Genomic DNA, 15980 nt, shown 5'->3' on the forward strand with positions numbered 1-15980 from the left:
AAAGATGATGCCCAAGACCGCAACTGAGTAGTTCAAAGGCACCTCTTTCTCTGCACATGCCCTGCCCAGCCCCCCCAGGCCCACCCTGTGCCCTACCATATTACTTTGATTTGTCTTTGTCAGTTCAGTTCTTTTCTTTTTCCTTCATCTGTCAATTCTAGTACCATTGCTCTACTGTTTGAAGTGTTAATTTTATAAAATTGCTTAATTAAAAAAAATTTTTCCTGTTCTCGCTGTTTTTTCAAATGAATTTTTTAGCATTTCTGGAATTTCTAAAAATAATCCCTTCAGGATTTTCTTTGAACTTATATTAAAATCACAGGTTAATTTGGTGAAACTTCAGCTCTTTGGTGAGAATTTTGAGTCTTACTATCCATGAACATAATAAATCTTTCCATTTATTTAGTTCTCCTTTCATATTCCTCAATGAAGTGTTTTTGTTTTTGTCATGTGGCTAGTACATGCATATCTGTTTTTGTTCATTATTAACTTTTTAGATCTATAGAATTTGCCTTGTTTACAACTTTGATTGCATCCCCTAAAGTTTAGGTTTATAGTATGTGTATTTTCATGTTCAAAGTACTCTGGTTGCAGTATGATTTCCTCTTTTACCCAAGGATTGAGAGTATTTTTTATCTTTTTTGTTTTGTGTTGTTTTGTTCTTTTGTCCTTTGTTATGAATTTCTTGTTTAATTTTGTTGTTACCTGGCAATGGTGATAAGAATTAGGTCTTTTAAAGTTCTTTTCTAGTTTCTGGAGTGTCTTATTTGTGTGGAGTCAGGAGTGGGAGATTATTCCCTGGGTAATTCCCATTCTTTTTAAATACCAAATTTATCCACAAGTGCCTTCCTGCTGCCAGCGTGCCTGTTTTCCTTCCCAGCTGTGCTCACCTAGGGACAGCTGGAGTGCTGGTGGCACTTGCCGCCCCAAGCCTTTGTATTTCAGGGTGAGACTGTGACTGTCCATACCTTCAGCGTCCATTACACTGTGCGGGGTGGCGGTGAAGGGTTGTGTTTTGACATTCTGGCACCTACTGATCAAACTACTTCCCAGGCAGGTTTTTTTCTGAGAATAAGTTAAAATCATCACCTTCACTGGGGTCCTATTTTTAGCACATTCTACAGAATTTTTAATTTAAAATTTGAGTCATATTTAATTTTTCCAACACAGATGAAGACTATTTCTCCTCTTAATGCCACATTGGTCATTTCTAGGTGAGCATTGGTGAGGGTAGAGGAATTGGGTGCCATGCTCCACCACCGGCCATCCAGCCCACCACTCTTGCCAGCAGGTGGTTATTGGGTGGCTCGCTGTTCCTCACCCATTTTTTACAGTCACCTCCACCAGATCCATGCCACAGATGGAAGATAGACATTTTGATCTTATCAATTCCTCATGTTTAAAGTAATTGTTATTAGCTGCCTATCTTTTAGTAGTATGCGATCTTCTCTATAGCAAGAACCATATGCTCAGGCTTTCTCCTCCTTTCCCAAATTTCAAACCTATCCTTTCAAGAAATTGACCACATTCATCATCCCTCTGCATTTGGTCTGACACAGTGGCCTCTCTTGCTCTCTTCTTTGCGAGGGGGCACAGAAAGGCTCAAGCACAGTCAGAACACACTCCTGAAGATCTTAAGTAGGGGCCAGGAAGGCATGGTGGTGGTGATTTCTTAATTCGAACCTGGGATGGGAGAGGACAAAATCAGTTATAAGGTTTTTGAGAGTGTATAGTAGGTATCTAATGAGAATACAAAGCTAAATATGGTCAGGTAAAATCTGTGCCTCCAGTCTCCACCATGAAGGTCATGAGGCCACCTTGTTTCTGAGTGGATAATAGAGAACTTTAAACATAGCATTTAAAAGTGATTATACTCAGCTACTTGTGAAGATGGACATCATAGTGAATTTTTGTGTTTATTTTTCTTTTTTGTGCTCCTTCTGCCTGTAGTAGTCTAACTATCGAGAAAGATACATAGGAAATACAAATAAATGTGAATTTACTCTGTTTCCCCTGTTGTCTGATTTTTTTTTAACCACGTTTTTGGGGTAGGTAGGGGACATAAAATATACTAAGGTAAACCAGAATTGTCTCTAGTGATAGGAATATTAAACATTCTATTATGGGATCTGTTATTAGCATTTGATTTTAAAGAGTAAGCATGTACTTCAGGATTACATGCCTAAAGTTATATAGTGTATAAATGTCTTTTCTTAAAGGACTTAAATTGGATATATCCAGAAAAATGTTATATCCTTAATAATATATGACTTCCCTATATCTTCCTCAGTCTTAGAGGATTTTGACCATTTACTTATATATATATATTTTTTATTTCAGCATATTATGGGGTACAAATGTTTAGGTTACATATATTGCCTTCACCCCACCCGAGTTAGAGCTTCAAGCGTGTCTATCTCCCAGACGGTGTGCACCACACCCACTAGGTGTGAATAAACCTATTCCCTAAACTCCCTCCCATCTGCCCAATAGCCGATGAATGTTACTATATGTGCACTTAAGTGTTAATCAGTTAATGCCAATTTGATGGTGAGGACCTGTGGTGCTTGTTTTTCCATTCTCGTGATATTTCACTTAGTAGAATGGGCTCCAGCTCTATCAAGGATAATACAAGAGGTGCTAGATCACCATTGTTTTTTGTGGCTGAGTAGGACTCCATGGTATACATATACCACATTTTATTAATCCACTCATGTATTGATGGGCTTTTGGGTTGTCAAACAACCCTATCAAAAAGTGGGCAAAGGACATCAACAGAAACTTTTCAAAAGAAGATAGACTAATGGCCAAGAAGCATGGAAAAATGCTCAACATCTCTAATCATCAGGGAAATGTAATTCAAAACCACAAGGAGATATCACTTAACTCCAGTGAGAATGGCCTTTATCAAAAAGTCCCAAAACAACAAATGTTTGCATATGTAGAGATATAGGAACACTCATACACTGCTGGTGGGACTGCAAACTAGTACAACCTCTATGGAAAGCAATATGGAGATACCTCAAAGAACTAAACGTAGAAGGACCATTTGATCCAGCAATCACAATACTGGGCATCTACCCAAAGGAAAAAAACCCACATTCTATAAAAAAGACATCTGCACTAGAATGTTTATAGCAGCACAATTCATGATTGTAAAGATGTGGAAACTACCAATTTATATTTTATATTAAAATTTATCCAGCAGGGTTTTTTTTTTTAAAGATTCTTTCCTTTAAAATAAAGACCCTAGCCATTATGAATTTTTTTAGAAGGCTTAATCCTAAAGCAAATTTTCCTTACTTTGTGGCATGAATTACTGCTCAAAAGTCAGTGTTAAATTATTTTGGGGTGAATGAAAAACAGAGACTGCCTCTACTAATCTAATCTGTGAACTAATATCTTAGTCTCCTGAAAAACTTAGGTGGTTTTGATTTCCCAGTTTACAAAACAAATTATAACAGTTCCTGGACATTTGAAGAACTTTCTATGATAACAAATCTTTTGACTTTCATGAATCTTGGTATTTTGGTGCCATCTTGTGGCTTAGCTTTGTAATGACTGTAACACTCAAATCCATTTTAAACAATGTTAAGGCAGGATAAGCGGGGAATTTTTTCCAAAATGCAAATCGTGTGCTATTATTTTTCTACATAAAAATATTGAGAATTACTTGTTTGTTATTTTATCACATAGAGAGGCAAAAATAGTAAGTAGAGCATCTAATACATAATTCTCAGTTTCTAATATTCTTTATGCCATTTGTCCCTAGTTGCTGCTGTTTGAACGGTCTTGGATGAACAGATGGAAGTCTTCCATTCTGCACGAAGGGGAAGGGAACATAAGGAGTGTGAAGTGGAGAGGCCATCTGATTGCTTGGGCCAATAACATGGTAAAAGCACATCTCCGTCTTCCAAATGCTTATTTGGTGTCAGAATGGTAGCCGAATTGATGGGACTCTAACAAAGGGAAAAGATGCCACTCACTTTGGTGATTATTTCTAAAAGATACAAATGGCGATTGGTATTATACCTGGGAGGTTAAAGAAATTAGATTGCTTTTGGCTTTCATAATATAGTAATTCCCAACATATTCTGGACTCTATTTTAGAGAAGAAACCTGAGGCATGGAGAATAGCCAAGAAAATGAAAAGCCATCTTAATAATTGAAGCGCTGCATTGGGAATGTGGTCTTGAAAATACCATTTGCCTATTGGCCAAGGGCAAGTAACGGTTGATATGAAACAAGTGCAGAATATTGCTGATTTCTCTTTTACTTCCAGTATAACCATAGACAAAAATCTAGGCCTGCCTTTAAGAAAGTGGATCGTAATTTTCAGTGCTGCACTTGTTTAAAGTTTACCCTATATGATTTGGGGCTAGCAGAAAGTTTTTTAGATGGTCTTTTTAACATCTGGCATATATTTGGAATTAAAAGGTGTAATTTAGTAAATCAGTTCTATTCAGTTTTAAATGGTAGAAATCTCCCCAGAAGCTACCTTATTGTTCTGGACTTTTCTCACTTCTTCTGGGCTACAGTAAAGATAAACAAACCTGTGTTCTCTTGGTTCATTTTTAGTTAGCTGTTTGCTTGTTGTTTCTATTTGAGAACTTTAAAATGTTCAAGTGTAGTTTTCTTTATTTAGGTGGTTTTTCAGATTCAACACCTTTCTACAAAACAAACCTCATTTTTGTGGTGGAACGATATAATTAGAAATGTTACTTGTCTGTCATTTTGGAAATGCTATTGGTATCTGCACATTTCACGCTTGTATTGGATTTGAGTGACCCTTGCCATGCAATAAAATCTGCTCTGTCCACAAAGAAGGGTGGAGGTTTTCTTGTGGTTTTGGCTCTCACGGGGAACAGGGGAACGTTCCTTTGTGTGGCTTCTAGTCGTGTCAGTAAACACTGTCAATATTTTCCATTGCTCGTTTTCGATGTTATGTAGCAGGAGCTGTTAATAAATTTTCCTTTACTTTCCTTCTCCCAAGTAGAGGATGCTTAATGCTATCTTATTTTCTAGGGTGTGAAGATTTTTGACATCACCTCAAAGCAGAGAATCACCAATGTGCCGCGGGATGACATAAGTCTTCGCCCAGATATGTATCCCTGCAGCCTCTGCTGGAAGGACAACGTGACACTGATTATTGGCTGGGGAGCTTCTGTCAAGGTATTTTTGTTTGTCTTTATTAAAAGTTCATGTTGTTAAGGATCCGCTGAGTGTGGTCCGAAGAAATATGACTTCTTGAATGACTATTATGACCCAAATATTTTCACCTGAATATTACTGTGATGGGATTACCATTTAATTTTCAAATCATTTCATGTGCATAAGTTTTAAGATATACTCTTTTCTATGCTGTGCAAAATAATTTGTGGACTTTTCCATGTTCAGAATGGTGCTGCCTTCTTCCTTTTTTTTTAATTGACCACAGCCCAGCTGGCGTTAGCTGTCTATGGAACGTGTGTGGTTGGTTTCGTTGGTTAGGCAGGTTCTCCCCTCTTATTATTCTCTCCGTTTCCCTTAGCTTTTACCCTGAGCTTCTTCATTAGAGTTATTGATGGTGGAGAGAGGTTAAAACTAAATCATCCTGCTGCTTGATAATAATTTGATGGAGTAGAGACCCAGACTTATTATCAATAATAAGATTGGGGAATATTTTCTGGCGTATGATTATCTGACCCTTATGTGCCTGGGTAAATGAAATTTAGCTGTTCTACAAAAGAGGGCTCAGAGCTCATTCACATTTATTTCATGCCCACCAGTGCTCCTGCTATTTGATACTTCAGAGCCAAAAGTTGTTTGTTTCCTTTAAAAATACATATAGTTTAATTCAAACATAGCTTAAATAAATGAAAAATTAGCTGAGCTAAAAATGGTATGAGAAAGTATCCCAGCAACAGTCCGGTGGAAGAGCTCAGACTTTGTGGGCAGAGAGACCTAGGATCAGTTCCACTTTCTCTATTTACTTCCTTTGTGACCTTCTCTGAGCCTTACTGATCATTCTTATAGTGTAAGTGCCGGGGAGGGAAGAAAATGAGGTGATGCCTGTGAAGAGTTTAGCATAGAGCAGGCATCCTCAAACTACGGCCCGCGGGCCACATATGGGTGTTTTTGCCCATTTGTTTTTTTACTTCAAAATAAAGTATGTGCAGTGTGCATACGAATTTGTTTGTAGTTTTTTTTTAAAACTATAGTCCAGCCCTCCAGCGGTCTGAGGGACAGCGAACTGGCCTCCTCTTTAAAAAGTTTGAGGATCCCTGGCATAGAGTCTGACATATGGTCATTGCTTAATAAATGTTAGCCATCATTGTTATAGCATAAAGTTCTAGAAAAGTCATAGAAGAGATGTGACTATATAAAATTTACTCTTCTCTGGAAAGGGAAAGCATAACTGTTATTATTGCAGTGCTTGTTATTTCTAAAACAAGCATCGTTACACTTGAGACAAGGTCTTTCTGGCCCTTATGTTGATATGATTCAGGTTCTCTTTTCTTCTTGTGTTAAATGAACACAACCTGATTCATATTGAGAATAACAGGAAGGAAACTGTGCCTAATAGGCTAAGGTAGAAAAGGAGATTCCCCAATCTCCCTATCCCATGTGTGTGGTTACTCATCCAATAAACTTATATTCTTGATATTTTAAAAATTCCTGAAATGGACTGGGTAGCTTTTTCCTTTGTTGTAAACTTTTCATTTACTTTTCTTATGATGAAAGATAAGGAAAATGAGCCTATAGATAATAACATAACAAGTTCACTGATTATTAATTACCAGAAGTGCTTTCTGTAGTATGCTGAATAAGGCCTAAGATAGCAGTCCCTAATTCCCAGAACCAGTAAATGTTTCTTTATGGCAAAAAGGTGGATATTACTTATGTGGCACAAGACGTGATTAAGTTAAGAATTTTGAGATGGGGAGTTATCCTGCAGTGTCTGGGTGAGCCCCGAGTGCAATCACACATATCCCTATGGGAGGGAGGTACAGAAGGGGGGGAGGCGGCACCACCACGAAGGCAGCATTGGACTGATGTGGCCAACGAATGCTGGCAGCTGCCTGAGCCTGGGGGAGCCATAGAAGAGATTCTCCCCTAGAGCTCCCAGAGGAAGCGCAGCCCTGCTGACACCCTAATTGTGGCCCAGGAAAACTGATTTTGTGCTTCTAACCTACAGAACTATAAGAGAATAAATTTCTATCGTTTTAAACCCACCAAGTTGTGATAATCTGTTACAGCAACCGTGGGAAACACATATACTTTTACTGTGCCCAAATTAAGATCCAATCTATGTAAAATTTCCGTGTCAAACATTTCATTTTATTGGGGATTATTTTTCTTCAAACTCACGTGGGGAGTTCTGAACTTCTCAGTTCAGAATTTCAGTGAGTTATGTTGGGGGAGGAGGGGATAAGGAAATGGTCTTTCTGAAGAGAGAGAGAGAGAGAGAGAGAGCAATCTTGTTGGGGAGAAACAACTAGAAACAGTATCATAAAGTGTACAATTAGAGCTAACCATTTAATTCATTCATTCATTTGCTCAACAAACATTTACCAAGTGCCTGCAATGTGGCAGGCAATGTTCTAGTGTTACAGAGACACAAGTAGACAGATGAATGAATTCCTTTCTTTGGAAAATGTATGTTCTAGTGAGGGAAGATGGACAAAAACAAACAAGCAAGTAAGTATACCATGTTGGTGCTAAATACCAGGGAGAGCACTTAAACAGGATAATGGGGAAAGGGATTGGGGGTAGGTACCATTTAATGTCGGGTGTTCCAGGCCTCTCCCATAACTAATGGGTCATTTGGGCAGATGTCTGGAGGGAGCAAGTTGTGCAGCTCTGTGGGAGTTAGGGAGGAGAGGTGTTAGCAGAGGGAGCAGGGCAGGAGTCTGCCTGGGGTGTGTTTGAGGAACAGCAGGGAAGCCATTGCCGTCAGAGTGAGGGGCAGATGCGAGGAGGGAGGGAGGTGTGTTGAATGGAGGTGCAGGTGCAGATCATGCTGGGGCTCCTGGGCCTTTGTGAACTCTTTGGCTTTTAATTTGAGTGAGATGGGAAGCCAGCAGAGGGCTTTGAGCAGTGGAGTCAGTTAAGTGATCTAACTTGTGTTCTGGAAGGACCTCTGGTTGCTATGTGGCGCTAAGCAGCAAAGGGGCAGTAAAAAGGGGAGACCATTTAAGAGCCTACTCCAGTCACCTCATTAAAAAATAAGGTGTCTCAGGTCAGTTTAACGGAGCTGGTGAGAAGTAACTGGATCCTGGATATATTTTGAGAACTCTGCAGTATTTGATGCCTGGAGGTGGGGTGTGAGATAACCCGTCACCTAAGGAACTGGAAGGTGGAGCTACCTTTTACTGACATGGGAAAGACTGTTGATGGAGCATGTTTAGAGTGGAAAAAGGCAGAAATTGTTTTTGGATATGTCTACTTGAGATGCCTAGTATCCACCCAAGTGGAGAAGTGGAGCAGACAGTTGGAGGAAGCAAATTAGTGTCTTTGGCGAGAATCAATGTAAAGACTCTTCTAGTCATTGATCTGCTCTTAAGCACTATATGCATTTAGGGTAGCACTTACCTATTCACCCACCTGTACCTGCTAGGTTAAGAGCTCAGACTCCACAACTGAGGAGGAATAAAGCCGTCACCCAGCTGCCAATAGTGCCACGTGCCCTTGTCTTTACAGAGATTGTGGAATGGCCAGTGAGGCAGGCAGGCCTCAGTACAAGTTCCAGTTCCAGCCAAGTGGTCTTAGGTAACTCTCCAAGCTTCAGTGTCCTCATCTGTGATTAGACATGATAACATTGCCTTTCAGGGGTATTCGAGGGTTGGAAAAGGCCCAGTCAGTCTTCAAGTTCTGTCAGCATCTTTCAAATCTTTCCACTTCTTTCCATCTTCCCACAAGTCTTTCTGGCCCTGGTTTTGCCCCACTCTTCATTCTGTCCTAAAGGATGGTTAGAATGATCTTTGTAGAGTGCAGATCAGGTGATTTCAGTTCCTCTTTACCCTGAGGGGATTCTGGTTGCCCATAGGGTGACTGATCTTAAACATGATTTCAAGGTTCTGCATGATCCAACCTCTCCAGGCTCAACTCTGTCCCCTTCTCCTTCCCCACCGTGCTTTCTACTTCTGTCCAATTAACCTTCCAGTTGAAAGCCTTAGGCTGTCACATTGCCCCATGCACCTGTCCTATCTCTCCCACTTTCAATTTACATGCCACTTCTTCCAGGAAGCCTTCCTGCCCTGCCAGTAGATGCCCCTGCTCTATATTTCCTCATCATACTTTAGTAAAATGCCTTATTTTTTCTCCCCACTCTGTACCATCATCCTAAGAAAATAACTGGATCTGTTTTACAAAACCCTTAACTCAGGACTGGTGCCAGCAGCAGCCCCAAAAGTGCTAATATTGCTATTATATTTGCTTTTTCATTAAACTTTACGCTGTTTGAAACACTACTTCTCATGTACTGTTAAAACAGTGTACATTAAAACAATGTACATTAAAACAGTTGTCCATGTGATATTGTGGAGTGTTCCTGTTAGACAGTTTAGTAGTTTCCTTAGTAACTGTGGAAAGAAGAATGGATAACTAATAAACCCAGAGGTCTACCAAATGGAGAAGGAAATTAGAGAAAATTGGGGAAGTGGAAAGTAAATTTTATGGCATGGACAGGAGACCAAATGACAAAAAGCATCCAAGGGAGATGGTAGCTGGTCACTTGGTCACTTCTCAGCCATAGGTTCAAGTCCTACGTCAGGGAAAGTGAGTGCTGTCATGCCTTCACTAGTTGCTGCAGTGTTGCTGGACGGCAGTTTACACATGCACATTAAACAAATGAAGCAACACCTTATCAAAGTATACATGCCCCCCCCCCCAAAAAAAAAGTATACATGCCCATTGATCCAAACTTACAGGGATTTATCCTAAGGAAATGGAAGTCCAAAAGTTTTATATACAAGCATGTTGATTACACTATTGCTTATAATTAGAGATAAATAGAAACAAAAAACTAATGTCCAAAGGAGTATTGACTAAGTAAACTGTAGTACATTCATGTAATAAAGTACAGTTGTCCCTCAGTATCTGTGGGGGATTGGTGCCAGCACCCTCTGTGGATACCAAAATCCATGGGTGCTCAAGTCCCTGATATAGAATGGTGTAGTATTTGCATATAATCTATGCATATTCTCCCATGTACTTTAAATCATCTCTGTGTTACTTATAATACCTAATACGGTGCCTATACATCACTTCATTCGTGTGACTTCAGTGCAGTACTTGGTGCATGGCAAATCAACTTTTGCTTTTTGAAACTTAGTGGAATTTTTTTTCCCTTAATACCTTTGATTCTCAGTTGGTTGAATCTATGGACGTGGCTCCTATGGCTACAGAAGGCAGACTGTAGTATAAAGATATTAAAAAATTATGTTATGGAAGAATATTTAAGTAATATATTGAATTATTTGTTTAAAATTTTTGGGTTAATAAAAGTAGTTTCCGTAAAAAAGAAATTGTTAATGGTGTTTTCTTTGTGCTGGAACAATGATAATACTTATTTTCTGCTCTGAGTTTCTTTGTATTTTACCATTGTCTATAGTGTATACTGAGGCCAAACAGCTATAAAAGGACACTATCTAAAGGATAAAGGAAAAAGACCCAATCACTGGCAAAAGTTACATAGGGGTCATTCCTTGACTTTAGGTTGAGTCTTACCTGGATGGTTGAACTTATGTAAAATTTTCTTATTTCTTATTACAAAGTAGAATAGAAAATACAGCAGAGAAAATAGAAAAACAGCCAAAGTCTTATCACCCTCAACCAACCATTGTTCACATTTGTACACATGTGTTACCTGGTGTGTGTGAGTAATAGATACAGGTTGAGATGTAGATATAGATTGAGATATGGATTTCTACCCAAACTGTGTGCATATGACTGCATAGCAGTTGGCAAACTGGTTCTGTAAACAGCTGGTAGTAAATATTTTAGACTTTGTAAGCCACATGCCATTTCTGCTGTTTATTTCTGTTTTGCTTTCTTTCCTCTGTTCATCCTGCCCTCCTTTCCTTCTTTCTTTCCCTCCCTCTTTCCTTCCTTCCCTTCCTCTTTCTCTCCTTTTTGTTAAAAACTCTTAAAAAAAAATAAAAACGATCCTTAGCTTGTGGGCCATAACAAAATAAGGCTAAGTGGCTGGGCTGTAGTTGCCATCCCTGGATTTAAATTATATTTAATATAACATACTGATTTTTAATATACTTGACATCAGAAAAGCATGTGTCACTTTTGCAAAGTATTGTTCAGCAATAGTGAAGTAAATTACTAATATGTAATGAGAAACACAAGCTCCTTTTTTTTTTTTTTGAGACAGAGTCTCACTTTGTTGCCCAGGCTAGAGTGAGTACCGTGGCACCAGCCTAGCTCACAGCAACCTCAATCTCCTGGGCTCAAGCAATCCTGCTGCCTCAGCCTCCCGAGTAGCTGGGACTACAGGCATGCGCCACCATTCCCGGCTAATTTTTTGTATATATATTTTTAGTTGGTCAATTAATTTCTTTCTATTTCATAGTAGAGACGGGGTCTCACTCTTGCTCAGGCTGGTTTCGAACTCCTGACCTTGAGAGATCCATCCACCTCAGCCTTCCAGAGTGTTAGGATTACAGACATGAGCCACCACACCTGACCAGAGAAACACAAGCTCTAACGTGAACATTGCTCAGATTAGCCATGGAGAGTTTTTGATTATATATTCCTGCAGGGCTTTATTTGGATGGTGATAAAAGTAGTCCTTAAGTAAAGTTGCATTGGAAAGAAAGTTTCCTTTCTTTCTTTGCCCTTGAATAAGACTTTATCGAAGAATAGTGTTGGAAAATATAAGTAATGGTTGCTATATATTATCCAATTTAATTCCTATCATTTAAGTCAGAAGATAGATTGTATGCACTCCATTTGCAGTGCTACTTGGTTAATTTAACAAGGGTATTATATGTTGAAAAAAATGTTTGAAGAACTTTCCGTCAAATGAATAAAATAACCTATGAATTTATTTTCCAGATATGTTCAGTGAAGGAACGGCATGCCAGTGAAATGAGGGATTTGCCAAGTCGATATGTTGAAATAGGTATGTCTCCACTGCTTATCTTTTATGAGTGAAAAACTTTAAAGAGTATCCATTTTATTAAGTGGAAACCTAAGGCCACATTCTTCAGGGCTCATCACTTGGTACCTTGATAAAATAGATCAAGGAGCCTTTAAGTTTTGAAATTTTGCCATGGAGACCCTTTTACTAAAAAAGTGTATTTCTAATTTTCATACAATAATTTTGTCATTGGCTTTGAAGTCAAATAACCATGGGTTATTTACCATGGGGCCTGGCTTTGTTATCTACCACCTGGACTTTGAACAAATTTCTACATGCTTCAGTATTCTTATCTATAAAATGTGGAAAAGAACACCTGTCTCACAGGTTGGTTGTGAGGATGACAAGAGTAATGCATGCACACAGCTAGCACAGTACTGACACCATTTTCATCATCACTGGTCTGCCCCAAACTGCCATAGGCTTTTATCCGGACCACTGCAGCAGCCTCCTTACTGTTTTAACTCCTTCCACTGGGAATAACTCTCATCTAGTCTCCCTACTGCAGTCAATGTGGAGATCAGATCATGTCATCATCCTTCAGTCCCTTCCCATTGTTCTTACGATGTAGATGACACTCCTCAGTGTGAACCAGCGCAGGGACCTATGCTGGCCCTTGCCTGCCTCGCTAGCTGTGGCTCACACCAGGCTTCTCCCTGGTCTCTGCACTGCAGCCACTGCGACCTTCTTTCACCTGTGCATGCTCTTTCATCCCCTCTGTCTAGAACATTCTGCATCTTAATCATACCCTAGCTTGAGTGTTTCTTTCCTGGGAAAGCCATTGGACCTCACTCCCCAGGTCAAGTCCTCCCATTTTAGGCGTGTAAAACACTGCATGGCTCCCTTTTCCAGCACTCGTCACGGCTGCAGCAATCCTGTGGTTATTCCATGCATTTCTGTCTCCACCATACTTTCACCTCCTTGTGAGCACACACTGGGTCTGTTTTTGTTCACCGTTTGTATCTCAAGGACCTGGCACAATGCTTATCACATAATAGATGCTAAATAATATTATGTTGAATGAATCATTGATTCTGGGAAACAGCTATTCAGGAGAAGGATGCCATGGATGACATACCATTACTTTTATAACTTGGTTTTTTAACTTAGTTTGTAAATATTATTCTGAGAAAAAAATTGCAATATTATAAGTCAGCTGTAAAAATTCATTTGCCCATTGGGTGGTAGATGAGGAATATAAATCTGATGGTCATTATGACAAGGTGAAGCTGAAATAATTCATTTGCACATGACTATTTCTAGAAACAGAAAGACTTTGTACCCATATGGCTAAGTTGGTTACAGCATTTAAACTTGGGCTATTTTGTACATGAAGTTGGAAGTTGGTGGTGGGGTTATAATAATTTTATTTTTTTACCTTAGAAGGATAAATACATAGTTCAGATTGCTCAGAGTATGGACAAAGTAGGAATATGCAAAATGTAATAGTACTGAGAAAAATGAGGAACAAGGTAAGAGAGAAGACTGATAACTCAAAGATACAGATAATTGTGTCAGTATCTCTCTCTCCTTTCCTGCCCCTCCTTTGCCTACCAGAAAAAAAAACCTCTGAACATCTCAATGTACAGTGTCCTGAAACATAAGTATTTGAGTATTTTAAATACAGACATGTGGGGGGGGGGGAAACTCTGGGATTTTTTAAGGATGTAGAAATTGCCAGGAAGGCATAAAAATGTAATAATTGCCATCTTTTCTTTATTGCTATTTATTGCTCAGATACTAGGTATGGTGCATGTGCTGTGTGCATTGCCAGCATTAATTCACTTTATTCTCACAGGAACTCTGTGAAGTACAGGTAACATGCGTCTCATTCTATTGATAAAGAAATTGAGGCTCAGGAAGGTAAATAACTTGTCCAAGATCTTACTACCATCACCTTAAAACGGATAGGATACAACTCTACAGAACCACCAGAAAGAGACAAGGCAGTTTGCTGAAGTATATGATATTGATTGAGGTTCTTAACCTTCCTGATCGTGCTTTTCTCACCTGTTAAACAGAGGTCATAATACTACCTTTCAGGATGGTTGTGAGAATAAGACGTGGCGTGGGTAATGTGCCTAATGTGGTACTAGGCACACAGTAGATGCTCACTAAATCACGGTGGTTATTATCACTGTGCAACTCCCATCCCAACTCTGACTGCTAATAGCTGGCTCAGTGGTAGCCCTATTAGCCTAGAACCCTGGGATCATTTTATTGCAGTGTAGTTTATCTGTACTATAATTTACGTGGAATAGACCGTGTGTGGGTACTATGGTATCACATTACTGACATTTTACTACTATGGTTAATGGTTAAGTGCCATTTTTTCCCCTCTTGAGAGCAAACCTTTAAGAACATAAGCCATTTCCACAGCAGGAGGCAAAGTGGTTTGGATAAGAGTCCTTGAGTAGAATAAAGGAAAGGGAAATATTAGGAGGTCTGGATTACAATTTGCTTTAGCCCTGAACAGTGTGAACCACTGTTCTTTAGTAAATGAGGTGAAAATGGCATTGAGACTAAAGAAATATCTATGGCTATACATTTCTTAGAAGCCAAGTATTTATAACTCTTACAAGTCAAAATTTCAAAAATAACACAGAAGTTGTTAATAGGATATTGATTTACTTTTGTATGTAAATAGTAATAATAATAAAGATTAAGGTCACTGGCCAATCACTCACCCATAAAGAGATTGTCTGTACATAGGCCTTTGGGAGTGTTATTTTTTCCTTCTAAATTGCATTATTAAAAGTAATGTGGTCCATGCTTGCCATACTTACTTTAACTTCACTTACATCTCTTGTATTCTCACAAGACTCCCTAACCCTCTGGTGCTTTTCACCAAAGTCTCCCATGGTCTCTATGGAATGGTAGTTTGAGAGTTACTATTATGTTGTTGGGAAATGAAGCCAAAGTTTGTGTATCATTTTCTGAGTGTAGTCTCCAGGGGCAGATGACTTACATGCAAGGAATTAATGATTGACTTCCTAATCCTGATTTCATATGGAAGTTTGTTTAAAAATAATAATAATTGATAGCTGAGTATGGTGGCTCATGCCTGTAAGCCTAGCACCCTGGGAGACCGAGTGAGAGGATCACTTGAGACCAGCCTGAGCAAGAGCAAGACCCCATCTCTGCACAAAAGTAGAAAAATTAGCAGGGCATGGTGGTACACCAGTAGTCCCAGCTACTCAGGAGGCTAAGGCAGGAGGATTGCTTGAGCCCAGGAGTTTGAGGTTGCTGTGAGCTCTGATGATACCACTGTACTCTAGCCTGGATGATAGAGTGAGATCCTCTCTCAAAAAATAATAATAATAATTGAGATGAACAACTATATAGGAATCTCTATAGAATGGCAGAGAAGCCAAGAAGACAGACAGGGAGGAGAAAAGAATGGAAATCTTTTTTTAAGTAGTGTCAGTATCTTCAGTTGATTATATATACTATCGTCTTAGAATTTAGTACATCATTCTATTTCCAGCCTCTTGACTGATTGGGAAAACAATGACCTGGAAATTGAAGATTTGTTTGGATGGTGGAGGAGAACTGTGAGATAATTCTTAGATTTAAGTATCTGTCTTCATCTATTTTGATTCGGATGTACAGAATACAGCAGTGGGATAGGGGTTTTTTGCACGAGTGACATGGTTTCATCTCTCAGTAGAGATTACGACACCTGCTGATATCATTCAGGGTGTTTTTACTTAAGGATCTTGCTATGTATGGTTTTCTGTTATGCTGTAGTTCAGTTTAATTCTCTGTAATCTACTAATTCTTCTGTTCTGCATTGAACTTTTCCCTAACATTTTATTATGAAAATTTTTTAAATACAGAAAAGTAA

General features: G+C 39.0%; 1 protein-coding gene across 3 annotated transcripts in view; it reads left to right on the plus strand.

The window, feature by feature from the left end:
• Positions 1-15980, plus strand: part of VPS41 (VPS41 subunit of HOPS complex) — a 178902-nt gene that overhangs the window by 102890 nt on the left and 60032 nt on the right. For all 3 annotated transcript variants that reach the window (XM_012777598.2, XM_076006294.1, XM_076006295.1), the window contains 3 exons: positions 3773-3892; positions 5026-5172; positions 12049-12115. In XM_012777598.2, coding sequence (XP_012633052.1) covers positions 3773-3892; positions 5026-5172; positions 12049-12115 — 334 coding nt within the window. The remainder of the gene's footprint in view (positions 1-3772; positions 3893-5025; positions 5173-12048; positions 12116-15980) is intronic.

This window comes from Microcebus murinus, chromosome 9 (assembly GCF_040939455.1).
Source record: "Microcebus murinus isolate Inina chromosome 9, M.murinus_Inina_mat1.0, whole genome shotgun sequence".
Classification (NCBI taxonomy): Eukaryota; Metazoa; Chordata; class Mammalia; order Primates; family Cheirogaleidae; genus Microcebus; species Microcebus murinus.